Source organism: Puma concolor, chromosome A3, assembly GCF_028749965.1.
Source record: "Puma concolor isolate L17-30 chromosome A3, mPumCon1.1.hap2, whole genome shotgun sequence".
Classification (NCBI taxonomy): domain Eukaryota; kingdom Metazoa; phylum Chordata; class Mammalia; order Carnivora; family Felidae; genus Puma; species Puma concolor.
The window spans coordinates 94734881-94760901 of NC_141669.1; the positions used below are offsets into that span (position 1 = coordinate 94734881).

Sequence of the window (26021 nt, forward strand, 5' to 3'; positions counted from 1 at the left end):
GGTGTTGTGCCGGGTAGTCATGTGGCATTATGTGCCATTTTGGAATATGGCGAACCACTATCTGTGTTTGTGCCTGGAACAAACATACCATTTTCACCTGGAATAACTTAGTCCAGGTGAGTTCAGACCAGCCGAGGGCTGACTTTGCTCCTCGTGAAAGGAGCTACTTCCCCAAGAAGCCAGAGGCCCTTCCTTTAGATGTTGTTGCTCTTCATAGAGATCCCCACCTTCATGACAAGTAGGAACAAGAGTGAACATCTGGCCAACTTCAGAAATAGTTCAAAAGCCAACAGGTCTCCAAGGATCTCAGGCTGGCTGGCCTTCTCCCAGTTTTCTTTAAAGAAACATGTGTGAGCCAGCAGATATCATGCACTGAGAGAATGAATTCCATTCATGCATGGATACGCATTGGAAAATGGCAAAGATAAACATTTTGATGATTATGTAGTTATTTTTAAAATGTAGTATAGTTACCCCCACCTAACATTACAGATGGAAAAAAAGATTAAAATCAGAGTTTAAAGTACATGAAAACTAAATGTTTGGTTTATTTGGCTAGTATAGTTTGAAGAACCAGCAGCAGGTTTGACACTTCCCAGACAGTTTATGTTTTACCATAAAAATTCACACAAATTTTGACCTCTATTCCACAATATGTCTGTATTTTTCATATTAGAAAAAATAGTGTTACCAACATTTTAATGTGAGGGGATAGAAAGGTCCCCTTACCTATTTTGTTGCCTAGCTGGCAAGAAGTTACATTTATGCATATCTTTGGTTTTTGGAAAGCTGGCTGCTAGTGAAGACAGCTGCCACTGCCTATCAAAGTTGGCATTCAGGCAATTTTTCTTCTCTGTTTGGGCATTGCTATGTTTTGAGAATCCAAACTTACTTACAAATGCATTAAAATAATCCTCAGGAAAATGCATGTATGTACAGACACACACACACATGCACATACACACTCTGCTACGCACCGCAAACAGTGTCTGCACCCAGTTGAAAGGCTGCCAATAAATGACAACAGGGAGCTGCATCTGAGTTAAGGCTAAGTGAACTCAAACCAAACAGACCGTATTGATCTCAGATCACATCTGATTATGAAATTGCCATCATCCTGTCTTCTGGTATTGTCACTTCCTTTTACCTCTTGACATGTTTTTCTGGTGCCTCCAATCCAATCTGATTCTTCCCACACTGCCATTTCTAAACTCTCCGCTTTCAAATAAATGCCTCTCCCTTGGGTTCTTCACTGTTCCTGGCATCTCATATATGAGTCTTGCCCATTTTCTCAGGTACCCTCGCTCCATTCCCCAGTGTCACATCCATCCATATTCCCTTGGTCCAAAGAATTCCCCACAATTTGAGAACTCTGTCTTTATCTGAGCATGAGCCTGGTGGAATCTTAGCCCACCACCACCATCCTGAGATCCTCTTCTTTTAGGGAGAACTTAAGAAACAACTTTGGAAGGCCAGTGAAAGTTCTTGCCATCTTTTATCCTATCAGCAAAAATATAGTGGGATCGGCTGGGATCGGCAAGTGCCAGGAAGTATAGATAGGAGTTAGCACCTCCCTCTCCTGCAAATGCCTCAGTCCACTGTCTGTAGTTGATAAATTCTGGTCTAGGCAACAAAGAGAGGGAAAGTGTGACTGGCATTGTCATGGGAAGGAGGAAAGAGAGTTCTTTTCAAATGCCACTTAGAGATGTTTGGAACAGTTGAAGATTTAATTATCCATCTCTTTTAAGATCCACTTTGTCCAGGAGCTACATCATTGACTAGCAGGTGGACACATAGAAAAATGCCTTAGGTTGGCACCATATTTAAACATATTAAGGGAAGCCTTTTAACTCACAAATTTTTCTTCTAGGAAACTATTCTAAATAAATACTCTCCTATTAGCTTGAACATTGGTACATTCAAGGCTTTTTTTTTTTGGTGCCTTTTATGAAATGAAAATGGGGAAAGAACTCAATGTCCATCATTTGGAGATATGTTAAATAAATTGTGATGGGTTGATATTGTAGAATGTTATGCCACCATGAAGAAGAATGAAAGAGAGACATGGAAAGATCTTCAAGATATATTGGTAAACGAAAAAAGGCAAGAAAGAGCAATGCATATAGTATGGTATAATACATAAATAGTATATAGATGCAATACATGGGAGTATATGTACATTGCATGTGTGTAAATATAGCCCCAGTGCTACCCACAGGGGATTTCACACAAATTAGAAAAGTCATCCTCCTTCAAAACACTTTACTTCCATTTGTTGGAGAAAACGTCATAATAAAATTTAAAATCTAAAAAACTCTGAATAGACAAGGACATTTTCCTTCTAAGACCATTTGGAAAATGATATCCTAAGTGGTAGTCCTGTCTCCAGAAGAACATTGATTGACCGGAATTGGACTAATCAGAACCCAGCCAGTTCTCAACAAGGCACCATCAAAGGGATGAACTTGCTCAGAGCACAGCTGAGAAATCTCCTCACTCCAGGGGGAAGGTTGGGGCGGGGGTGGAGGGCAGAATCCATGTGCTCCCTAGTGCTAGAGCACAGTCTGACTATTCACACTCTGTTTCCTACAGCTGTACAACTCCAGAACCTGCCAGATCCTAGAACGCTTCTTAAAATGCTCCACTACCTTTAGCATACTTTGACCACTTTGGAAGAATTTTGACAAATACACTCTAGAAATACTTCCAACTACAGAATGAAACCAAAAAATCACATTAGCTCTAAATTAAATTTTAAGTGTTATAACCATAAAATCCTCATTCCTCAAGCATTTATTATAATTTAAAATTGTAGTGATGTAGGCTAGAAGGGAATCAATTGAACATTTGGTCCCAGATCCACTAATTATTTATAGTTTCAGTCCTCAAAAAACTTTTAGAAAAAAGCCCTGAACATTTCAAAAAGTAATTGGTAGTGGTGAACTTCACATCATGTTCTCTCAAGAAAAACAATTAAGGACTCTTAATTGGTAAAGCACCACACAAGGTGCTCCTTTTCCCCCTTGTCTCACACTTAGGCCATCTGAGATTCTTCAGACATCATTTTCCAAATCAGTATTTATTACCCACTCTGAAGAAAAAGGCCATGGGAACACATTTTAATAATTATCAGCATTCACGGTTGGAACATCTTGTCACCTCCATGTCCTCATGCTGCCCCAAATGAGTTTCCTTTCCTTCTGACTGCACCAGAAGTGGAAAGTCCCTGCTGGGGGTCTTTTACATAGTGCTTGCAAACCACAGTTTCCATCCCTCCCCCTGGAGCCCCGTACTACAGGGAACAAGGATAGATCGTAAGTTTTCTGAGTATCCTCCAAAGTCTAAGATGGGAAAAGTAAGCCCCTCCATCCTCCATAACACAAGTAAGAAGCATCTGTCATGTCTGGCTGGAATGAATAGTACTGGATGTTCTCCTAGACAAATGGTCCCTGCAAATCCCAAGGGGACATTCTGCATATGCATCTCTTTTGGAGTCTATCAATATTGATGCTGTGCTCACGAAACAAGTCATCACCAACCACAGTCTCTCGTTTCCCCTCTGGTCAGCTCTATGTAAACACTTCTGTGACTCTAAGTGTGGGCTTTTCAGGAAGCAGTATATACACCTCTCTCCTTGTGCATAGCACGCATCCATTCCTGCCATGAAGAGGCCTCTGGGAGGTAGTACAAGACTGTCATCATACTTTTTCCCCATGAAAACCTTGGCCCCCCTCCTAAACGACCTTCCAGTTTTGCAGACTTGGGCCAAGAGAAAAGGTGTGTTCAACCTCTGGCTGCAAACAACCCCACTGATCTAACAATGAAGTGGTATTTCCCCCAGAATGGAAACACGTGCTAGGGAAAACAAACAAACCTCTGAATGCTATCTGTAACAGCTCCATCTGCTGGTTCCCAGATAATGTTACAGATCTGACAGGTGGACATCGATCATATTGATCCAATAATAAACAGTGCTTTATAATAGAAGTCTTGTCACCTTTCTTCTCAATCCATCCAGAACTGCCCCTGCCCCAGACACCAGCCAGCATACACAAACAGCAACCTGGGATGCTAAAATAGAATGTGAGGATAGCTTTGGAAGACAATCTGGCTAAATACAGAACTCTCCAGCATAAAGGGAGAGTTAAAAGGACCGTGATAAAAGGACCGTCCTGCCCTCTTTGTGGTGTTGAACAACACAACTTCCTCTCCTCTTCCTTGGGTTTTCATCCCCCAAGATGGAAGTAGTGATACTTGCAACTCAGGTCCAAGTGACGGTAAGAGGATTACAGTAATGAGGCTGTGTTTGGTATGCTGTGAGCTCCTTAAAGCCATGAGTCATATAAAGATCAAGGCATTACAATTACATCTTAATATTCACTCGCAGTTATTAGAAATGCCTAAAGTCTCCCATTAATTCAGTGAGAATTAGATGTCTATCAGAGTTAGATGCTATGATATTAAAAATATAGGGGTGGAGAAAAAAAAGATGTGACAGAGCATTAGTAGGTAGAGCTCAAATGTACCAAGTTTATAGTTGCCACATCAGCAGAAAGAACAGTCTTAGGTAACTTGCTCTTCTGAAGCTATTCAATACATACATGCCCATTTTCCTAATGGGAATACTATTCAAAAGTATTATTTTCATTATTTTAAAAGTCATATATCTTAAATGCCAAATTCCCACCATCAACTGCACACCAACTCCAAAGCCGTTGTACTCAGAGGCAGGTACTAGACATGGACTACACTTTGGCATTACAGGGTATGGATTGGGGCTTTGGAGCCTCCATGGTTTTCATTGCCCCTGCTCTAAACTCATTTCAAGTGTTACAGATTGAACTGTGTCCTCTTAAAAAAGATATATTGGAACCCAGACCCACAATACCTTCTTAACATGACCTTATCTACAGATGTGTTCTTCACAGAAATAATCAAGTTAGAATGAGGTCACAAGGGCAAGCCCTAATACAATATGACTGATTTTCTTATAAAAAAAAGGGGGGGGGGAATTTGGAAATGTGAACAGACATGTGCAGAGAGAACACAATGTGAAGGGACAAGAGGAGAAGAAGGCCACCTACAAGCCAAGGAGAAAAGACCTGGAGCAGAACATTCCCTCACCACCCTTAGAGGGAGCCATCCCTACTGACATCTTAACTTTAAACTCCTCTCCAGAACTGTGAGACAATAAAATTTCTATTGTTTAAGCCACCTGGTTTGGGATATTTGTTACTGCAGCCATACCAAACTAATACACCAACTAAAAACAATGAGCTTGTTAATTGGTGGGTTGATTCGTTGATTGATTAATTGATGGAATAATGGTAGAAGCAACAACACAAGAGTTATTCTATTTCCTCTATGCAGAATGGAATAACTGGGATAAATGGAAAATGCCATTTTCTCTGAAGGGAAATCCTCACGATATAAAAAGTTCATGTGCAAACAATTTTAAATCTTAAGCCTAACAAGATTTATAAATTCTCAGATGATCTTTAAACTGACAAGAGAAAAAAAATAAACTGACAAGAGAAAAAAAGAAACTTTTTCCTCATTGCCAAGTCCTTTATCAAGTTCACTTCCATGATGCTTCCCATTGAAATTGAAAACTGTCAAAGAATCACTGAGATTTATGATAAGTTGTTTCTTTCCCCAACAGCATCGGTTAAAACTTGACAACCATAATCTAGATGACAATTTTGTGATTGGGTCTGAATGTAATTTGTTCTTCCTCCACTGCTGTAATTGTCCAGACCTTACCACTGACTTTATTGTGATATCAGCCACCATGATACCTTTTTTTTCCCAAAAGATTTCCCAAAGAGCTAAACTCACCAGAGCCAGATAAATATTAACTTCTCCAAGAAAACCCTAGAGAGCTCAAAAGCAACCTTGTAATTCAGCCGATGGATTGCCCATCACCTATGGAAAGCTGCTAAGGATGGGGAAAGTATAAACCAGCATAATTTCCTATCTTCGTTCTCTTATTCCTAACACGTGAACGTGTCAGGGAGTTAGTGACCATGAATTCAGAATAATTAGGGGAAATGTCAATTCACTTACTCTCTGTGTCTTGTTCTAAGTGCTTTACTTCCAATATTGCAGTGGGGCCAGATGCCTTCTAGGAAAATCTAAGCCAGTTGTTTCTTCTCCAGGTTGTACAAGCCCAGGTTGTATATATCCTCCCTAAGCATTCCCTTCCTTAGTGCAGACCTCATACCCCCAGAAGAGATACAGAACAAAGAAGTTAGACAGGGCGTGGATGATAATAAAAAGTTAACCTATAGAGAACCCACTGTCAGAAAAGCTTACTATCCCCACCCTCTAGATGACCTTGGGCCTGGCCCCACTTAATCACAAGATTTGATTTAACCCAGTCCTACTCCTGTTTAGTGACTTCCTGTCCATAAGAGAAATACACCAGGGAGACACAACCCCTAACCAGAAATCAAACAATCTGGCTTCACTTACATTTAAAATGCGATACTTCTCTAAACCACTGTTACCTGAAAGTGACAAGATCTTCCATCTCAAACTTCCAGTCTTCTGCTTTATCCTTTTACTAAAAAACAATAAAACAATCTATGAATCTGTTGTTTATTTAGTCCTGAATGCCAGCAGCCAAGGCAGTATTCCTCATTGATACCAACAGAATGGACTATGAATCAAAGAGAAAGAAAACACTACAAGGGGAACATATTTAAGAGAGAAGGAAAGGAAGGAGAAAGACCAAGAAAGCTCATACTGGGTAGGGAATACTCTCCAGAATTTCAGTGACAGACAAAGTCATGTGTCATGATGTATGTCATGGCCAAGAGCAGGGCTTCTAGAGTCAGGTAGACCATGATTGGAATCCCAGTTTTTCTATAACTAGAGCTAGTAATAATGATGATAACTGAAGTGAGAAGAGTGTCTACCATGTGGCAGGCACCACCAGACACTGTGCTTTACATACACTATTTCATCCTATTCTCACAGCAGACTAAGAATAGGTTCTATCATGATCTCCATTTTACTCAGGGGTGAAATGAGGCACAAAGAAGTAATTTGCCCCAGGTCACAAGACAGAGGAGAAATTCATATCCATGCACTCTGACTCCAAAATCTATGTGTAAATTCCTTAAATATCAGGTTCCTTAACTTTAAAATGAAGGTAATAATTTGGAGTGCCTGGGTGGCTCAGTTGGTTAAGCATCTGACTCTTGATTTCAGTTCAGGTCATGATCTGATGGTTCATGGGTTCAAGCCACTACAGTGCAGAGCCTGCTTGGGATTCTTTCTCTTTCCCTCTTCCTCTGGCCCTCCTCCTACCCGCCCCATGCTTTCACACACACTTTCTCTCTCTGTCTCAAAATAAAAACTTAAAAAATAAAAATAAATTAAATAAAGGTAATAATTGGTGTTCCCTAACTCATGAGGTTATTGTGGGAGTTATAATAATCATATAATCATATATATTAAAGACCTTAGAACACTGTCAGGGACATAGTAAGTGTTCAATAAAATACATGCCATTAAAGTCCAATCCCCTATACTGGCTAGAATTTAAATGGTAACTACTTTGAATGGCCCCAAACAGTAGTTGATTCCCATTTTATTGTTCCACTCATTCTTTTCTAAGAATTAGCTCAACATCAAGCATGGCTTACCCTAAATTTGCATGGTTCTTAGAATCCAATATTCTTATTTAGAAAGAAAGCAATCCTATGGTCTTAAAAATATCAGAAGTCCTCTTAATTCATTTCAATGAATCAGAGATCAATATGAGCAATATTCCACTATTTCAAAGTATACTGCAAGCCTATGTTTATTCTAGGAGGATTAAAGACTTAGAGATCTTGTGTATTTGACCTTCACAGGGCTCATTTTACCCTCAAAACCCAAAACAATTTCCTTGATTTTATTTACAAACAACTGGATATTTTTATGGGCTGCAAATGGCCTTATGTTGGCCATGTGTATTTGTCTTATAGGAAGCACATCCAATGTCTGATTCACAAGTACTAGTTATAAAGAAGAATATTTACCAGGAATGTCCAGGGAGTGGTCCAGGCCAATGCTAGGAAACAGGAAGGATAAGATTTGGGGCAGAGGACACAGCATTGTGTGACATTGTGTTGTTATAGCTGTTCAGAAACTTAGCTCAAGACTTTCCACAAACACTCATAGATCCTGGGGTAGAACTGTCAACATCAGTTAATTAGGGGAGTTATGGTTAATTTTATGTGTTAGTTTGGCTGGGCCACAGTGCCCAGACATGTAGTCAAATACTATTTCCGTGAGGGTGTTTTTGAATGCAATTAACATTCAAATCAGAGTACAGCATATTACCTTCCATCATGTGGGTGGGCTTCATCTAATCAGTTGAAGGTCTGAATAGAACAAAATATTTGTATCCTTCCCCCCACAGCACAAAAAGGAATTCTCTTGTCTGATGGTCTTCAGACTTGAACTGCAACATCAGTTCTTCCCTGGGTCTCCAGCTTGCCAGCCGGCTGTGCACATTCTGGATTTTCCAGTCTCTATAGTCATGTGAACCAATTTCTTTTAATCAATCTCTTTCATCTTGTTTTAATGCTGTGATACTTGAGTTATGTTAAGTATTTTGATTGGTTTTAATCTGTAACATATTTGAACTCCCTGAAACTGTGGAATATGAGCTTTTTTGTAGCTGGTGATGAGCCATTCATTGTTGGCCAGAAATATACACAGAAGTCTTCCATGATAATTTAGGGTTACTGAGAACCACTGAGAACTACTAACTCTGCAGGGTCATTGGATCCTTCAAGTTTCTCATCATTTTCTATGTCTGACTTTTCCCACAGCACTTTCTAGTGCATTGCTGTGCCATGGACAATTTGGAGAACTCAAGCATTAAAAGAATGGTGTTAAATGATTGTAACATATTAAAAATTTTAATTCCATGAGTCCATGATGGGGCCCAAGGGAAAGGAAGCTCTTCTTTACAGAAAAAAAATACCAGCAAGTACAGATGGGAGGAGCAATGGAATTCAAGTAATGGATGCCAAAAACCAGTGGTTGGAAGTTATTGGGGAATATGGTGACAAAGAATATCAAAACAATTGCAAAGTATTGCTTACTCCTCAGATTACTTACTAATCACTTACTAATTCACATGGTACAATTTGACAATCACCATCTTAACCAAGTAATCAAATTTAGCCTCACTAATGGAGGAATTTGCTTCCCAACAAACTGCAATGTGACATACCACACATGTGATGCTCCCAATCCAGACTCTAGATCTAACATCCAGTTTATGGCTGTGCAGGACATAAAGAAGCAAGGGAAATGACACCAGGAAAACATAGTGCGGCAGGTCCAGAATGGGGGTGGTATTCTACAAACGGTCTGGGTTCTTTAAAACTTGATGCCAGAAAGAAGGGAAGGAAGGAAAATAACAAGGACTGTTGTAAATTAAGAGCAAAAGGACATTTAGGTGCCTGGGTGGATTACTCAGTTAAGTGTTCAAATCTTGATTTCAACTCAGGTCATGATCTCATGGTTTGGGAGTTCAAGCCCCATGTCAGGCTCTGTACCCGCAGCGCGGAGCCTGCTTGGGATTCTCTCTCTCTCTCTTTCTCTGCCTCACTCCCCTTCTCTTTCTCTCTCAAAATTAAAAAAAATCAAAGTATAATGATGTAAAAAATAAAAAAATATATATAAAATGCAGTAACGCAGCATATAAACCTTGAGTAAGTCCTGGGTCTGGACAAAATCAATAAGCTATAAAGATACACTTTGTCATGGGTCAAATTTGAGCAAGTTATGGAACAACTGCTGACTTTCTGAAGCATGGCAATGGTGTTGTAATTATGTTGTAGAATGTGTGTTCTTAGGAGACATGTACAAAGTATTTGTGGGGAAGTATCACAATGTCTATAACCTTAATTCTAAATAGTTTAACAAAAATAAAATGTCTTTACTAGGGTGATAAAGTATCTGTGCCAAAATGTTAACAATTGTTGAATCCAGGTAGAGGGCGAATAAATGTTCACTCTACTATTTTCAATATTTCCGTTTGAAAATACTCAGAAAAGAGTGGGGATGAAAATCAGCTTTCAGAATTACTTGTCTTCCCCCATCTCCTCCAGCCCCTCCTAACTTCTAGCCTAGCACCTTCTAGCCCTGATGGAAAAAAAGGAATGAATTTGATATTTTTAAGCAGCTTTATTGACACATAATTTACATACCACACAATTTGCCCAATTAACTGTACAAGTCAATGGTTTTTAGTATATTCATAGAGTTGTGTGACCATCATCCCACAATCATTTTTAGAACATTTTCATTACCCCAAAAAGAAACCTCCCATCCCTTAGCCATCACTTAGCCTCACCAGGGTCCCCAACTCTAGGCAACTACTAATCTAGTTTTTATCTCTAGATGCATCTGATTTTTGCTCCTTGAAGATTTGACACATGTTGCCAAATTCCCTGCCCACTGCTAATGCTTTAACAAAAATGATCTGTGTCCAGCTGCGTTCACTCACCCAGGAGCTGCAGGAGATAAGAGGGAGCTGGTATCATTCTTGACCTCTGGGGGCCCAAGAGTGTCAAAAGACCATGTCTTCTGTCTTCTGGCTCTGCTAAGGGGTCCACTGGAGGAAAAGAAGTGGGTGTGCTTTCAAATAAAGTGGACCATGATTCCATCTCAGATGAGCTCAGTTGACTCTTTCACTGGCTGAGGGCAGGTGGAAGGGTCATTGCCCATCTGTAGAGTCTCTACCACACCCCATTTGCATTCTGACGTTATCTACAGATACTCTGAGCTTCCTGACAGCACCTTCTCCATGATCAGGCATGGTGGTCACTGACTTTCCTCCATCTCAGCTCTCACCTCCATGGAGCCACCCTGGCCACTATGCATGATGCGCAGGTGAAACACAAGCAAGGTACTGGCCTTCCTTGATTGGCTGGACTGCATAGTGGCCTAGGCAGCAGTGAGAGGTAAGGAACTCTCTGCAAGAAGCATAGTAGAACTCTTCTTGAGACCATGCAATTATATACTAGCTGAATTCAAAGCAGTATAAAGTTTTGTTTGGGTTGATTTTATTTATAAATACAAAGAACTGCTCTCTCCCAGAGGGGTACAACACAACCACCTTGCAGACGATGATACCTTTGGAGAACTTCATGGAGGAAGGTTTTTCCAGTGTTAAAAGTCCATGAATTTTGAGTCCATGGATAGAACAGAAATGTCTCTAAAGTAATAATAGTATAAAAGACTACGGAACTGGAGAGCCTAGGTGGCTCAGTCGGTTAAGCATCCAACTCTTGATTTCATCTCAGGTCATGATCTCACAGCCATGAGATCGAGCCCTGAATCAGGCTCCATGCTTAGCTCTTTCGTTCTCCCTGTGCCCCTCCCCTGCTCGTGAACACATGCATGCTTTCTGTCTTTGTCTCTCTCTCTCCCTCTCAAAAAAAAAAAAAAAAAAAAACAAAACACTATGGAACTAAGAAATGACACTGCATGAAATCTGTGTAGGTCTGCAGGTGTTTAGGTATATCAAGTTTAGCACCAGATTACTAAATAAGCCCAATAAGAAGACAAGTGAGTTGTACCTAAACAGTTGTATTTCATTTAAATCTTGCTCCCCACTGCATCTCTTTTATAATAGATTTTTATTAGCATTTACCTAGTCAATGCCCTGGTACATTTGCTATTTTTAACTAGGGTTTCCTAAATGGAGAGTGGTATGAAGACAGATTTGATGTACTCTTTGTTAACATCTCTCAGTTTTCCACCTGGAGACCACCACACACCGACGTTATAAGCTAGCTCTGGGCATCTCTGTTCACTGCATAGCAGGTGTCAGCAATATGGGCAGAAAAACACAGAAGCCTCTCTCCAGGGCATCTGCTAGACAAAGAGACCCATTCTCATAAGGGCTACAAATGTGAGGGTCTGCCTTCAAATCCCCTTGTCCAATTTTGGGCACAAAACACTATTTTCACCCAAAGAAGCTATTCATCAATGATCCCAGGGTTTACATTTGGAGGTGGTGTAAACCCAAAAATACGCTCTAGATTTGGGGGTTTAACTGTAAACAAAGATTACAGAAAAAATCCAAGAAAAAAAGAATGAAATGCAGTAATAATTTTCCAAGATCACCAGCTCCACAGGCTTGAGTGCAGCCTCAGATTTCTCTGAAGTAACTAAAGATTTCTGGGAACTCACTCTACCGCCCAGGAGAGCAGACTGGAGAGGCACTCTTTGTGCTTGGCACTTAAGATTAAGAGCTTCATTTTATAGCTCTTCTTTGCACCTGTTGAATGGGTTCCTCATCCCCACCTCCACCCCATATCCACTCTTCCCTTCTCTCCCACCCTCTTTCTACAGCATCATTTTTCCATCCTTAACCGCCATCTAAGGACCGTTATCCAGTGAACACAGACCCAGGATAACTTGTAATAGTCAAGTCAAATGCTTGTGTTTTTCCCTGCAGTAGAGCAACATTTTTCATCTCTTATTTTCCTTGCCCAGATGGAAGATGTCATTCAGGGAACCCCAGGTGTTTTGAAGATGAAAAGGAAGGTAGGGGGCCTGACTCAGTGCTTATTAACCACAGAGAGAATTTGGTTCACTTCAAGAAATAGTAAAATAATGGCACGGGAGACACAATGACTCTTAATGAATTCATAAGAGTAAAGTGTGAGGTGACCAGTCTGGGGACATGCAGTCCTGAGGCCTCCTTCCAGAGGAGAAAAAACAAAACAATTGTTTTCTATTACTACACAGTATTTACCTCCCTTTCCTTAAGCACACAGGGCAGCTCCAATTTCATGTCCAATGCCAGGATTGCCTCTGTCTGAGTGCCTTGGCTCCCATTTAATTTAAATAAGGTGGGTGACATCTGACACTGGAGTCCACAGTCAGGTTTGAGGTAGGACTAATCTCAGTTGCTCCCTCAGCCAGGTGGACTGTTCCAATTGCATCTCTGCCCCCTTCAAAAAAAACCCCTCCCTCAGGAGTCAGGGAGCTCCCATCCTCAAATCTCACAGGGCCGAAAATCTTCAGCTTTCAAATGCCACCTTTTCTGTTCAGACCAAAGTCCCATGGAACGTATCCACCGCCTGGAAAATGAAACAGCCTCCCAGGCCCTCTGAGAAAAAAAAAAAAAAAAAAAAAAGGAAACAGAAAAACTACAGAAATAAATCCCAGAGGCTGTCTCTAATCCTGGACAGGTGGCACCTTGGCACGGGTGCACTGAAATCACTTTCTTCCTAGGCCGCAGAGAGCTGAACCCCTTTCCCAGAAAGACCAACACCCCTCAATCTGGAGGGGGTAAGCGTCCTGGGGGCGGAGCCTATAGCCCGGGGCGAGAGGTCTGTGACCTCCCGAGAAGTCGTGCTATCGGCCTTGGGTCGGCGTATCTAATGTAAACGCTGTTTCACACATAAATAACGTGCCACATCTGGCCCTTCGGTTTTATGGCGTCTTAGCGACCGAGCAATTTATAGATGGCGACCTTGTTAACCAGCAGCCCCGGCTCTAGGCTGCAGGGTCCAAGGCACGGTTGCGACCGAGGAGGGGCGAAGAAGAGGAGATAACTGGGGTCCCAATCTCCAGCTCAAAGGGACGCTAGGGAGAGGGCACCTACCCGCTTGTTTGGGGGGGTCGGGGCCGAGGCAAAGTGGCAGCTCCCTCCCCCCCCCCCCGAAGCCCGCCATGTGGCAGCTGAAAGAGCCATCGAAGCCCAAGTGTGTTTGCGCTCATACCCAATTTATTACCGCTGAACATATGGCCAATATTTTGACTCACGTCAGTCGGGCAAGGAAAACAAACAGAGCGCGCGCAGCGCTGGGGAGCGGCCCCCTCCGCGGAGGCTGCGCGGCTGCCTCGGGGCCCGGAGTCGGGAGGGTGGGGCCGCCGGGCCGGGAGCCGGAGCCGGGAGGGGGAGCGCTCGCCGGCCCGCCGCGCAGCGCCACTGCCCGAGTGCCCGCCACTCCGCAGCTTGGGATAAAGAACGGCCGGGGACCTGCGCGCTGGTGGAGCCCTGGCCCCAGCGGCTCCGCCGCGCTCCAGGTGAGCCTCCCGCTCGCATGCGGGGCGGGCGTACTGGGGGGCGCGAGGAACCCGGCGGAGCCCGAGAGCCGCAGTGGAGTCGGCGTCGCCCCTCGCGGTCAGGCGCGGGCCTCCGCTGCCGCCGGGGAACGGAACGAGCTCCAGGCGCTGTCTCTGCGGCGGGCCAAGGGAGAGGGGTCTTGGGGCACTGCCGTCCGGCCAGGCTGTGCCAGGCTTTGAGTCCTCCGCGCACCCTCTGGAGCGCCCCTCCCATTCGCGGCGCCCGACTGGGCTCTGTCCCCAAGCCGTGGAGTCCGGAAGCAGCAGGTGGGCAAGTGCAGGGCGTCCGAAGTCATCAGCGGACTCCGCTGGTCTAGGGGGGCGGAGGCACTCGGGGAGGGGCCAGTTCCTCCCCTCGCGCCCCCAGACGGTAAAAGTTTTACCTGCAGCCTAGGCCAAGTGCTCCTGACGCCGTGCGCTTTCCCGCGGAGCCGCTGAAACGGGACTGCCCGGTGGGGCTGGGCAGGTGCGCGGCCGGGAGGAGGGGAGGTGGAGGGCCGCGGCGGTGTTGCAAGCCCCGCCCGGGAGGGCGCGCGGTGGGGGAGGGGCGCCCAAGGTTGGGGGTGGGGGGTCCGAGTAGGTGGAGGGCTAGATAAAGACGCGCCTTGAAATGCTGCGCGGCTGTAGTCGCGGCGCCGGGAGTGGGAGGCGGAGCGGGCGCTCCGGGCGCCTCGCCAGCCCCCTCCCCACTGCCGGGTGCCGGATGCTCCGGGGCTGCCCTGGCCGCCGTAAGGGAGGGCGCGCCTCTGCACCCACCTCCGCCCGGTGAGTCTCCTGCTGTGAGCAGTGGGTGGTCGGGACTGGGGGTTAAGGCGGAGGCAGAAGTCCCGAAGGTAATTTGGAGGTGGCGCCTAGTGGAGAAAGGGGTTCTCCGGCGGAACCGGGCCGCAAGGTAGCAGAAGGAGGGTAAGTGGCGGGAGTCGCAGGCAGGAAGGCCCAGCGCGGGGGCGCGAGCCGTGGTAGGGGGGAAGAGGAGGCGGCCTAAGCTTGGACTTTGAGGGGGCGAGTGTCTCCCGGGCCTCGCCGGGCACCAGACAGTTCTCGTTTGCGTCAGTAGAGATCGCCAGAGGATCAGAAATGAGCCTCTCTGGGGTCTGCTGAGGTCCTGGTCTCCCAGGGGCGCCCCCTCAGCTCCAACCCTTTCCCCCAGCCACACACAAACACCGCAAGGAGCAAGGGGCCCTTTGGTGCGCCTCTAGAGCCTGCTCCACGCTGGTGGCGCCGGGGGGTGAAAAGGGGGCGTTGCGTCTGGAGGAGGGTCGCAGACCTCTGGTGCTCAGATTGAAGACCTGAGAAGGAGATCCCCAGGACCCCTTCCCTCCAGTGCCCTCGCAGATCGGTTCCTCGTCCTGCCTGGCCCTAGCCTGTTTCAGCGCAGGCTGAGAGCATGGCTTCCCTGCGCCGGCAATGACTACATTGCACATCAGCCCGCCCGACCCAGCGTTGGGTGTTGAATACTAACCCATTAGAAGAGGCCGCTTGTTTTTCCAAGTCTTGTGGTAATGATTTTGTCACGTGCTAAGAAGTATATTCAGATAAGAACGTGCTTTCAGCTTCGTGTTTCTTTGAGAAACCCAAATCTCCTGCATTGAAATCGCCCTTATCGGGGGGAAGGTCGGGCTTGGCTGGACGAACGTTCCTGAAGGCAACACTGACGCTGTGTAATCTCATTGTAACATATTTAATCATCAGAGCAGCGCGAACGAATAAAGCAAAGGGGTTCGCCCCGGGGGGACGTGGCGTTTGGTTCCCCAATAAACCAGTGACAATGGATTGGCTGGGACAGGCTCATTTGGCCCAAGGGGGGCTTAGAGCTGCGTTTTTAAAGAAAATATTGGAGGGAGGCCGGTTCCATTTTGTAGCGTGCCCCGAGCCACATTTCGTGTTCAATTTAACATCCATGAAAGTTAAACGGCTTTTCTCGCCTTTTATTTTATTGGATGCATTTTCAAAGATGTCATTAAAGTGCATTTATCAAAGTCCTAACATATGTCCTCGGGGTTTTACGCCCACACAATGAGGCTGATTAATAGAGAAATCCTAATTTCTATTACAATTTATGTCCTCGGGAGATAGTTGCCTTTCTTTTTCTTTCTTTCTTTCTTTCTTTCTTTCTTTCTTTCTTTCTTTCTTTCTTTCTTTCTTTCTTTCCTTCTTTCTTTCCTATTTGAGGCAGATAATTGGGAAGTGTTATGTATTTCACCTTGAAAAAAAGACTAGGGGAAGATAGTTCACTAAGATGCCTGCTAGCTGCCCCCACAATTAATTGCAGGGGAAATCCAAGCTCTAGGTGCCAAGATCAGGTCTTCTTTCCACGGTTTCTCAGAGTGGCTACTAAGTGGGGGGAGGAGCTTTTTCCCAGACACAGAATCTGAGCTCCTTCTCTGGGCCTGGAAAATTTATCTGTCCAAGAAGTCACCTTCTTGGTGACTTGGAAGGATTGTCCTTCTGGGTCAATTTTAAGAGTTAACATAGTATTAACCAAAGAAAGAAAAAACTCACCTTATGCTTGAACCCAAAGGGGACTGAAATTTTCTTTCCCTTCTCATTAGCCCCCACTTTCTGGCCATCTGGTCCAATGGCTGTGGGTCTCTCCTGCCAGAGATTTGCCCCTGTGGTGGCCTGGCCTCAGAAAGTTGTACTCTGACGGGGCTTTAGGCCTCCCCAACACAGGCTGCAAGGACTCACTTTCCTTCTCCCAGGAGCAGAAAGCAATGCCAGTTGGTGCTTGAACCCACCAGAGAAAAGCCTGACTTTCAGTTTTCTGGTTAGGAAACGTCTCTGCTTGGGGTGGTACCCTGGGCCACACACCTCGACTTCTTTCATCGGGAGGCCAGAGCTCACACCTTGCTTCCTGCAACCCCCACCTGATATCCAAGCCGCCATCGGGCCGTTTGGGAGGTGTGCATCTTAAAGGTGAGCGTCTTTATCTCCCGGCTCAGGGACCAGACTGGGTGACATTTTCCTTCCCCCACTGATTTCGAGTGCACGCCACGCTCCGAGTCTCCAACCCGCGATAAAATAAACCTTCCCCCTCCGACAAAACCTTTGTGTGCGCGCCTCTAATCCTCGCCAGAGCAGGAAGGTGCAACGCGCTTTGTTTCGAGAGTGAATGAAGACAAGCGCTTGCACCTTGGCGCTAACCAGACAATAAATTAATCCACTTGAAGGTTGTTATCCGAGATGGGATGTGCGGGGAACTGAGAGCTCAGCCACATACTGTACCAGGGAAGGAGTTTCTTTTCAACCTCTTTCGCTCCAAAAAGGAAGAAGAAAAAGAATGAAATCAAACAAATCAGTGTTTCCAAATAAAGGGGAAAGACCTTGTATTTTTAATGACTGGAGGCGATTTGTGGGTAGGGAGGGTGAGGGGTGCCACCTAGGGCTGCGGAAGCTTTGGGCTCCTCAAGGCCACCCCTCTTTAGAACTGACCCACAAGGTGCTCCCCAGGACTTTTTCTGCCCTAAACTCCCCTGGAGGACGCACGTAAGCTGCAAGCTTTCACCAGCCTGAAAGGGGAAGGATGTGAGCAGAGTGGGCTCCCAAGAGGCTCTCTAGCCCAGAACGGAGATGGAGAGGTGTGGGGGCGGGGCCTAATGCCACCCCAGCACGCCCACTTCATCAACGGGCACACCAAGGCCTCTCCTCACTTTCCACAAGTATCTTCCTTTCTTGCCTGGTTTCCTGCGTTTTGGACCTCACCCCTCCCCCAGCCGGAGGGACGGTAAAGCTGCCTTGTGGGGCAAATGAGAAGCTGGGACGCAGGGCGCACCAGGGCGGTCCACATGCTCCGGAGCTCAGAAAAGGCGCTCCTGTTTGAGCTACCTGGGAAAGTAAACAGGTAAACACTGGGCCGACTTGGAGGGCCACTTGTCCTGGAGTGGGGCCACTTAGCCTATGTACATTCACCTCCCCTCCTGGGCCTCCGGCGATTGTTTAGCTCCCCAAGCCGCCCTCTCCAGCCGCCTGCGCTTCAGTCCCTCCGGAACCCAGAGCCGCAGAGGGAGGCTTAGCCGCCTGAGAAACCTCCCAAAGGAGGTTCCGTCTGGCCTCTAGGGAAAAAGATTCCTTTGTCCCTCTCCCCCACCTGCCCTGGGGGGGGGGGGGGTGGCTGCGCTTCCCTTTGCACCCATACTAAACGCCAGAAGAAGGAATACAGACTTCTGAGATTTCTAGAGCACCTGGAACCCCAACGCTGAGGATGAACACCAGGGACAAGGACTTCTAGCTGCCCTGATAACCCTGGCAAGGGGTGCTAGTTGGTGCTGCACACCAAAGACACCCAAACTATCTCAGGCCTAGAACATGCTAAGATCAAACTTCCAGCACCCATCTCAACTTCTTCCCCAAGTTTGCAGCCGCAGAAGGCCCCTAGCAGAGCGCTCACCAGTCCTTCACCGCCGGCAGAGCTTAAAGCCCCAACCCAAATGTGGTGGAACCAGGACAGTGTCTTCTCCTGGCTGCAAGATGGAACCTGGAGAGAATTTATTAAAGTACCCAGTTGGGGAGACTAGAGCACATCCAAGTACAGCTGAAACTGGTGCCAGGCGACACGCATTGTTTAGAACTGACAGGGTGTGGATAGTGGGGATATTAATAAAGGATTCTAGAGATGGGACAGGGGTGTGGAGCTGGGTCTTCAGCTTGCTGGGCACATGGGATCTCCCTGGACACGAGATCTCAGGCTGGAAAAGGCGGGGCAAGGCCAGGCTGGGGTGCTCCCAAAGAGACCTCTTGAGGAGTCCTTGGAATGCAATCACCTGTTTAATTTGTGTGGAAAGGTGCGTTTGGTGCTGGGCCCCGGCTCTTCCCTGCTGCACGAAATCGGGTAGAACTTGGAGCGTGCTTTGGCACAGGACTTGCCCCGGGCAGCCAGCTGGTCCGGCGCCGGCCTCCCAGCGTCCGCAGGCCACTCCTGGGGGACTTGCATTTTATGATCTTCCTCTAACAAGCAGAGTTTCTCCCCTTCAATTATGAGCCTCCCAGCGGTCTCCCTGCGCCTTTTCAATTGCAAATGTCAGCGCTCTGGAAGCGGACGCGGGAACCACACGGGCGACGAAGCGATGGGGAAAATGGACTCGCGAGGTCCCAGGAGAGAGACCCTGAGCGCAGAGGCTCCGGCTCCGCGGGGAGCGGAGCGCGGCTGCTGGAGGCGAGGCGGAGGTTCCCGAGACCAAGGGAAAGAAAAATGCGAGTCCGAGCTGGGGTGAACGTGGAGGAGGAAGCTGATATCCAGCCACTGGCCTGTGCTGGCAGAAAAAGTGTGGCCCCGCCAGTGCTCCTGGAAGGGAACCCTGTGACTTGAGGTGTGGAAGTTCTCTGGCTAGTGGAGACCAAGGGAGCAGTAATGGTTGGGGAGCTCAACCTTCCAGAATTGAGCTAGGGGTCTCCTTCTCCAGGCCCCATTGTCAGCACTCCCTCTCCATGATGAATTCCCAGGAGCCTGGATTCCGGTGGGAAAATAGTGGTCTCTCAGGTGCTTGGCCTACCGTGGAGGCTCCCAGGGAGAAGGGAGGGGCCCAGACAAATGAGGGCAGGATGATTACACCTTGGGAGAAAGGCCCTCTGAGTTGGAGGAAGGGAGGGAGACTTTGGGAATGGAGCTAGGTGGTTCCAAGGTGAGGAAATGAGCGAACTCTGAGAGGGAGCCTGGAGGTGACACCCCCCCCCCCAAGATGGCTCTGAGGATGTGCAAAAAGGGACACTTCTTGCCAAAAGACCATTTTTCACCTAACCCAAGAATTGATTGACCTGGCCCAACCAGACTCATTTCTGGCCCTTCCCCATCCCTGGAGACTGCTCTAGTCCCCAAGACACCCCCCTCCTTGGGAGAGAGGAGCAAGGGGAGGAACCACAGGAGGGTATTTTCTGCAATGCTCGCGTTGAGGAACTTTCTCTCGCCAGTTATTTATTTAGCAGTGGACTAACAATGGCTAGGGGCAGGCCCAGCCTGCCTCTGTTTCCAAACTCAGCCCGCCTGCCTCCCCCCACCCCCCAGCTCCTGGAGAACCAACTTCCTGGCTCCGACAGGACAGGGCAGAGAGCTCCCACGTGAAAGGGGGGAGGGGGAGGCAATGGGGAGAGAGGCTGGGAAAGACAGACTGGAAAGAGAGAGAGAAGAAAAAAGCACGAAAAGTAAGGGGTTCGAGGAACACGATTCAAACCAGTTTCTAATTCTTGCAGGGAAAAAAAGAGGAAGGAGGGGGAGAAAGGAGAAAAGAAAAAGTAGGAGGAGAAAGAGAGGAATGGGGAGCGTCGACATGAAGGGGTTTCCTTAATATTGTGGACGGATTCAGAAATGAATGAAGAGATAGTCCATTGAAAAGGGTTGAACGCCATGACAACTAGGAACAGCCTTAGATTTATTCCAAACAGTTAGGACACGTTGAAAGAGAGCGTCAATCATGTATTATTTCGCCACTGAAATAAATGCAAAAACCGAGCCGGGACAAAGGCTTCCAACGGGAGCGGGACATTTGTCTACATTTCGCTCATTGTCCGCAGCTTAGCAATCGGTTTGTATTTGTGTTTGCCCGGGTCCGACCACCCAGGACGCGCCGACGAGGGGCTCGCTCTAACCTGGGCCATTGTCACCCACGTCACATACTGGGGGCGAGGCAGCCAGGGCTGCAGAAAGCCGCCGAACGGCTCGAGGAGAGCCGCCCTCGCCGGTCGCTGGCAACCCGGGGGCGGCAGGGGCGAGGCGGCCGCCGCAGCTGAGCGTGGAGCAGACGGGGCGTCCGCGCGTTCCGCTCCGCGCTGTGGGGCTAAGGGCAGAGGGGAAGGCGAGACCCGGAGCTCCGCGCGCGGCCCTTTCTGTTCCTTCCCACCCCACCCCCACCCCCGGGCAAAGCACCTTCAAGACGCATTTCTGGGACGGACAGGAGTCTCAGGTAGCAAACCTTACCCCTCAACTGCTCCCTCCCCGACAAAAAAAAAAAAACTGGAAAGAGGGGCGGGAAGTACTGCTTTGACTTCTCTTCCCCAGCTCCCCAGAGAAGGTGCTGCCCCAGGAAAGTTCAGTTCCCAGGCTGGCGAAAGGTTGGAAACTTCACACAAACCTAATGCCCGCTGGCAGCCTGGAGCTAGTACTCCCATTGCGCTCCAGGGGTGACTAAAAGGAGACGAAATTTAAGGACTTGCTTGAGAGAAGAAAACTCCGAAGAAAACAGCACCATCCGCCTACCCTGCGACCCCCTCCCCCGTGGCTTTCGGGGTCCTCACCCGGGCTGGATACAGCGCCCCTGTCTCTCCACTCCTCCCCTCTCCCTTCCTAACGCTCCACCTCTGCTGGAGGCTGGAGAGGGAGGGGGCTGGAAGGTCGAGGCATAATAATGGACAAGAAGGGCTCGGGGCCGTCTGCCCTTTCCTCTACCAGGAGACCGCGGCCCGCGGAGCCCAGAGGCGGCGGGGCAGGGGACAGAACCCAGCCCAAGTTCGAGTTCCCTACCCCCCACCCGCCCCTCCCTGGGCCGCCCGCAAAGCAGCGAGTGAACTGCGCAGTCCTCCCGGGCCGCTTAGAAAAGGAAGGGGGTTGGGGAGAGAGAGGCGGAGTGAAGGAAATAAATAAGTCTTTAGCAAATAAAGGGTGGCTGGAGGGGGGTGGGGTCGTTTGGTGGTGGCTCCGGCCGGCCCCAAGCCGATCCCTCTCCTGGGTTTCGGGCTCTTTCGGCGTTAACTAGAATCAATTACTTGCCTTGTCATTTCTAGTACTCATCCTTAAGCCTCAACCAAAATATTGACCTAGGAGGCTTACAGAAGTTGGGCTCTTGCCATTTGAACCGGATCTTGTTTAGGGAACCACCAGCGATGAGGGGGAGAGATTTCCGCGGCTCGGCTTTCGCCCCCTCCCCCTTTTCCAAAGGCACCACAAATCGCCAATTTTCTGGCTTGCCAGGGGCGGGCGCACGGGGGCGGGGAGGTAGGAACCGGTGAATGTTAAGATTGGTTTTTTGGGTTTTGGGGTTTTTTTTTTGGTTTTTTTTTTTTTGCTTTATTTTTTGTTTTTGTTGTGTGTGTGTGTGCGCGCGTGTGTGTGTGGTTTTTTTTTTTTTTTTTTTTTTCTCCTCTCGGTTTCTGTTTTGTTTTCTCTCCTCCTCCTCCGCTTTTTTAAAGATGCAATTTGTTAAAACGGCCTTTTCAAGTGTGTGGACTCGCGAGCGACGCGGTGGTCCTTTGTATGTAAATACTGGGTAAAAAAGGCTCGCCCCGTCTTTGCAATTAATTGACACGTTACACCTCTCATCTTGCTCTAGAGGGCCGTTGGCTGGGAGCGCGGAGCTCCCCAAAACCCACAATTTCACATCTGCAAATACTGTCTTCATCCACTTGACTTCCAAGACCCGCCCACACGTGTCCAACCTTTGCGTTTTAATGTCTCCCCCCCTTTTTTTCCACCCTTCTCTCGCTCCCTCTCTGGCTCCCCCTCCCTCCCTCTCTTTCCCTCCCTTTCTCCCCCTCTTCTCCCCCCTCTCCCCAGGTTCGTGAGTGGAGCCCAGCCTTATATGGACTGATCGCTCGGGCAATGGCCCATTTTTTCCTCGCCACCAGCCGCCACCGCGCGCCGAGCGGCCGCCGGAGCCCGAGCTGACGCCTCCTTGGCACCCCTCCTGGAGTTACAAACTAGGGCCCGGCCCGCAGCGCTCGGCGCACTGGCCCGCCCAGTCCCCGCGTCCATTTCAGCGTGGTTTCAGAGAAGACACAGGCGTTGCTTTTGGCCTTTTTTTCTCCCCTACCCTTCCTTACAGTTTCTTTCGCTTTTTTAAAATAATAATTATCTCAATAATTAAAGCCCACCCCCTCCTCCCCTCCCCCTATCCCTCCCCCCCCCATACCCCCTCCCCGCCCCAACTGGGGAGCGCCACGAATTGACCAAGTGAAGCTACAACTTTGCTGCATAAATTGCGGGGTCCTGAGCCATGTCGCTGACCAACACAAAGACGGGGTTTTCGGTCAAGGACATCTTGGACCTGCCGGACACCAACGATGAGGAGGGCTCGGTGGCCGAAGGGCCAGAGGAGGAGAGCGAGGGGCCGGAGCCCGCCAAGAGGGCCGGGCCGCTGGGGCAGGGCACCCTGGACACGGTGCAGAGCCTGCCCCTGAAGAACCCCTTCTACGACAGCAGCGACAACCCATATACGCGCTGGCTGGCCAGCACCGAGGGCCTCCAGTACTCCCGTAAGTAGCGAAACTTGGCCGCTGCGGCCGTAGCGCCTCTCTTCCCGTGGCTGAAGCTCGGGATGGACACTGGGGGAGAAAGGGGAAGGAGCCATCTAAACTCAGACCTCTCGCCCTGCTCCTCTGGAAAGATTTTTAACACTTGTTAATGATGCCCTAGCTCTTTCCCCCTTTTCAACCTCCCCCCACCCCCATCCCCGTACCGGAAAAAGACTTGGTCTCGGATGTTTTTTTCAAAGCAAGAAATTGGGGAAACGAGGGGGAGGGGAGGGGAATACCTCCCAAGGGCTGGTTACAGAAGTCAACCCAGGACTGATGGCTCCGGTCGGAACCCTCCCCCCCACTCCCCCCATCCCCACAGACAGGAGAGACTGGCCTGGAGCACTGGAGCGAGCCAGCGAGCCTCGGGGTACGGGTAGAGGGTGGGGGAGGCTCCCGGTAGCTCGGGTATATATAGCTCACCCTGCCCCCTTGCAAGATCATAGAGGACGCTTTGTGCGGTGCGGAGGGTGTCCAGAAAGTCCGAAAGCAAAAATGAAAGCCCCCAAAAACCTTCCTTAAATGGCCGAGCCGATCAATGCCGGGATTGTGGGGGTTTTCTTTTAAAAATCTACCCACGTTCCTCCGGAGAGGAAACTGCTTAAGGGGGCCGGAGCCCTTAACCCGCAACGATCTTCTCCGCGCGCCACTCCCCCCAAATACGCACCCACACTGTGAGAACCCCTAGAAACGCGAGTCTGGAGCCCCCCACTCAAGTCGTTTTTCCTCTTTCCCCTGGGGGAAGCCAACGGTTTTGTCGTGCAGGGATCAGGGCGGGGGTCAAGGCGAAGGCAGTACGGCCAGGCTTCGCGGCGCCGAGGGCCGAGGGCGCACGGAGGATCCCGGGCGCTCAGGGTCTGGCTGTGCCGGCGCGCGGCCTCCAGGCGCCTGACGCGCTTCTCTCTCCCCCAGTGCATGGGCTGGCGGCCGGCGCGGCGCCCCAGGACTCAAGCTCCAAGTCCCCGGAGCCCTCGGCCGACGAGTCACCGGACAATGACAAGGAGACCCCGGGCGGCGGGGGGGACGGGGGCAAGAAGCGGAAGCGGCGAGTGCTCTTCTCCAAGGCGCAGACCTATGAGCTGGAACGGCGCTTCCGGCAGCAGCGGTACCTGTCGGCGCCCGAGCGCGAGCACCTGGCCAGCCTCATCCGCCTCACGCCCACGCAGGTCAAGATCTGGTTCCAGAACCACCGCTACAAGATGAAGCGCGCCCGGGCGGAGAAAGGTATGGAGGTGACACCCCTGCCCTCGCCGCGCCGGGTGGCCGTGCCCGTTTTGGTCAGGGACGGCAAACCGTGCCACGCGCTCAAAGCCCAGGACCTGGCAGCCGCCACCTTCCAGGCGGGCATCCCCTTTTCGGCCTACAGCGCGCAGTCTCTGCAGCACATGCAGTACAACGCCCAGTACAGCTCGGCCAGCACCCCCCAGTACCCGACAGCACACCCCCTTGTCCAGGCCCAGCAGTGGACTTGGTGAGCGCCGCCCCTCCGAGACTCGCGGCCCTAGGCCCAGGCCCCACCCCGGCGGCGGCAGCGGCGGCGAGGAGGACTCGGTCCTTACGGTGGTTATTATTATTATTATTGTAACTATTATTCTGGAGTTGAGCTGACTCTTGGCTCCGTTGGGGAGGCGCCGGGAGGTTGCCTGAGACTCCCAGGAGTGGCAGATTCCATCCACGCAGCTCTGCCCCATCCCTCTCTCTTTCGGAACCTTTGGAGAGGGCTGAACTCTAAGCCGTGTTTACAGAATGTTTGCGCAGCTTCGCTTCTTTGCCTCCCCCCGGGGGGGGGGGGAACCAAATCGTCCCAGCGATAGCGTCCTCACTTGAGAACGAGAAAAAGACCAACACATTCCCCTCCCCGCTTTTGTGAATTTTGTAAAATATGTTTGTGTGAGTAGCGATATTGTCAGCCGTCTTCTTCTAAAGCAAGTGGAGAACACTTTAAAAATATAGAGAATTTTTTCCTCCTTTTTTTTTTTTATAAGAAAATGCTAAATATTTATGGCCATGTAAACGTTCTCACAACTGGTGGCAGATTTCGCTTTTCGTTGTAAATATCGGTGGTGAGTGTTGCCAAAATGATCTTCAGTGCGGGCCTGTTCTCCCTCGGGGCCCATCTCCTTTCTTTGTGGTTTGTTTTTGGTTTGCTTCTGTTTGGTTACTCCTGCTTTCTTTTCTTTTTATACTTTGTTCAGTGCAAACATTTCTCAAATATGAAAAAGAAAAAAATGTGTAGGCGAGAAGCCCCCTGCCCCATCTCCGGGTCCTGAGCCCCGGAACTTGGAGCTCAGCGGTTCCGTGCGGTTCCCCAAGAGCGCCGGGCGCTGAAAGCTTTCGATTTTTTAAATAAGAATTTTAATAAAAATCCTGTGTTTAAAAAAACCAAGCCCGGCCCTCCCGTTTGTCTTACTTTGTCGCCCTGCGCCGGGCCTGAGGCCTCATCCACGCTTCCCCTCGGGGCAGGGAACCGGGGACTCCCAGGGCGCTGGAGAGGCTCGCGAAACAGGCCTCGCCCGGGCGGGCTGGCCAAGCCCTGCGCCTCGGATCCCGGGCTGGGGCGGGAGCGCTTGGCCTCGGGTCTTCGAGCTGTCGACCCGAAGCCCGAGGTCGCCTGCCCTCTCCCGGGCCTCTAGCGCCTCCTGAATCGGGGACCGCAGCGTCCTGGCTTCGGGAGGATAACTGACTTTGGAAAACGCCATAGCGAAGGGAGC

General features: G+C 49.0%; 1 protein-coding gene across 1 annotated transcript; it reads left to right on the plus strand.

Moving 5' to 3' along the window:
* The first annotated feature begins 22912 nt into the window (after positions 1 to 22912).
* Positions 22913 to 25696, plus strand: NKX2-2 (NK2 homeobox 2). The gene is made up of 2 exons (XM_086701558.1): positions 22913 to 23271; positions 24223 to 25696. The coding sequence occupies exons 1-2, from the start codon at positions 23013 to 23015 to the stop codon at positions 24783 to 24785; spliced, it is 822 nt and encodes a 273-aa protein (XP_086557684.1). The 5' UTR covers positions 22913 to 23012; the 3' UTR covers positions 24786 to 25696.
* Positions 25697 to 26021: the final 325 nt, after the last annotated feature.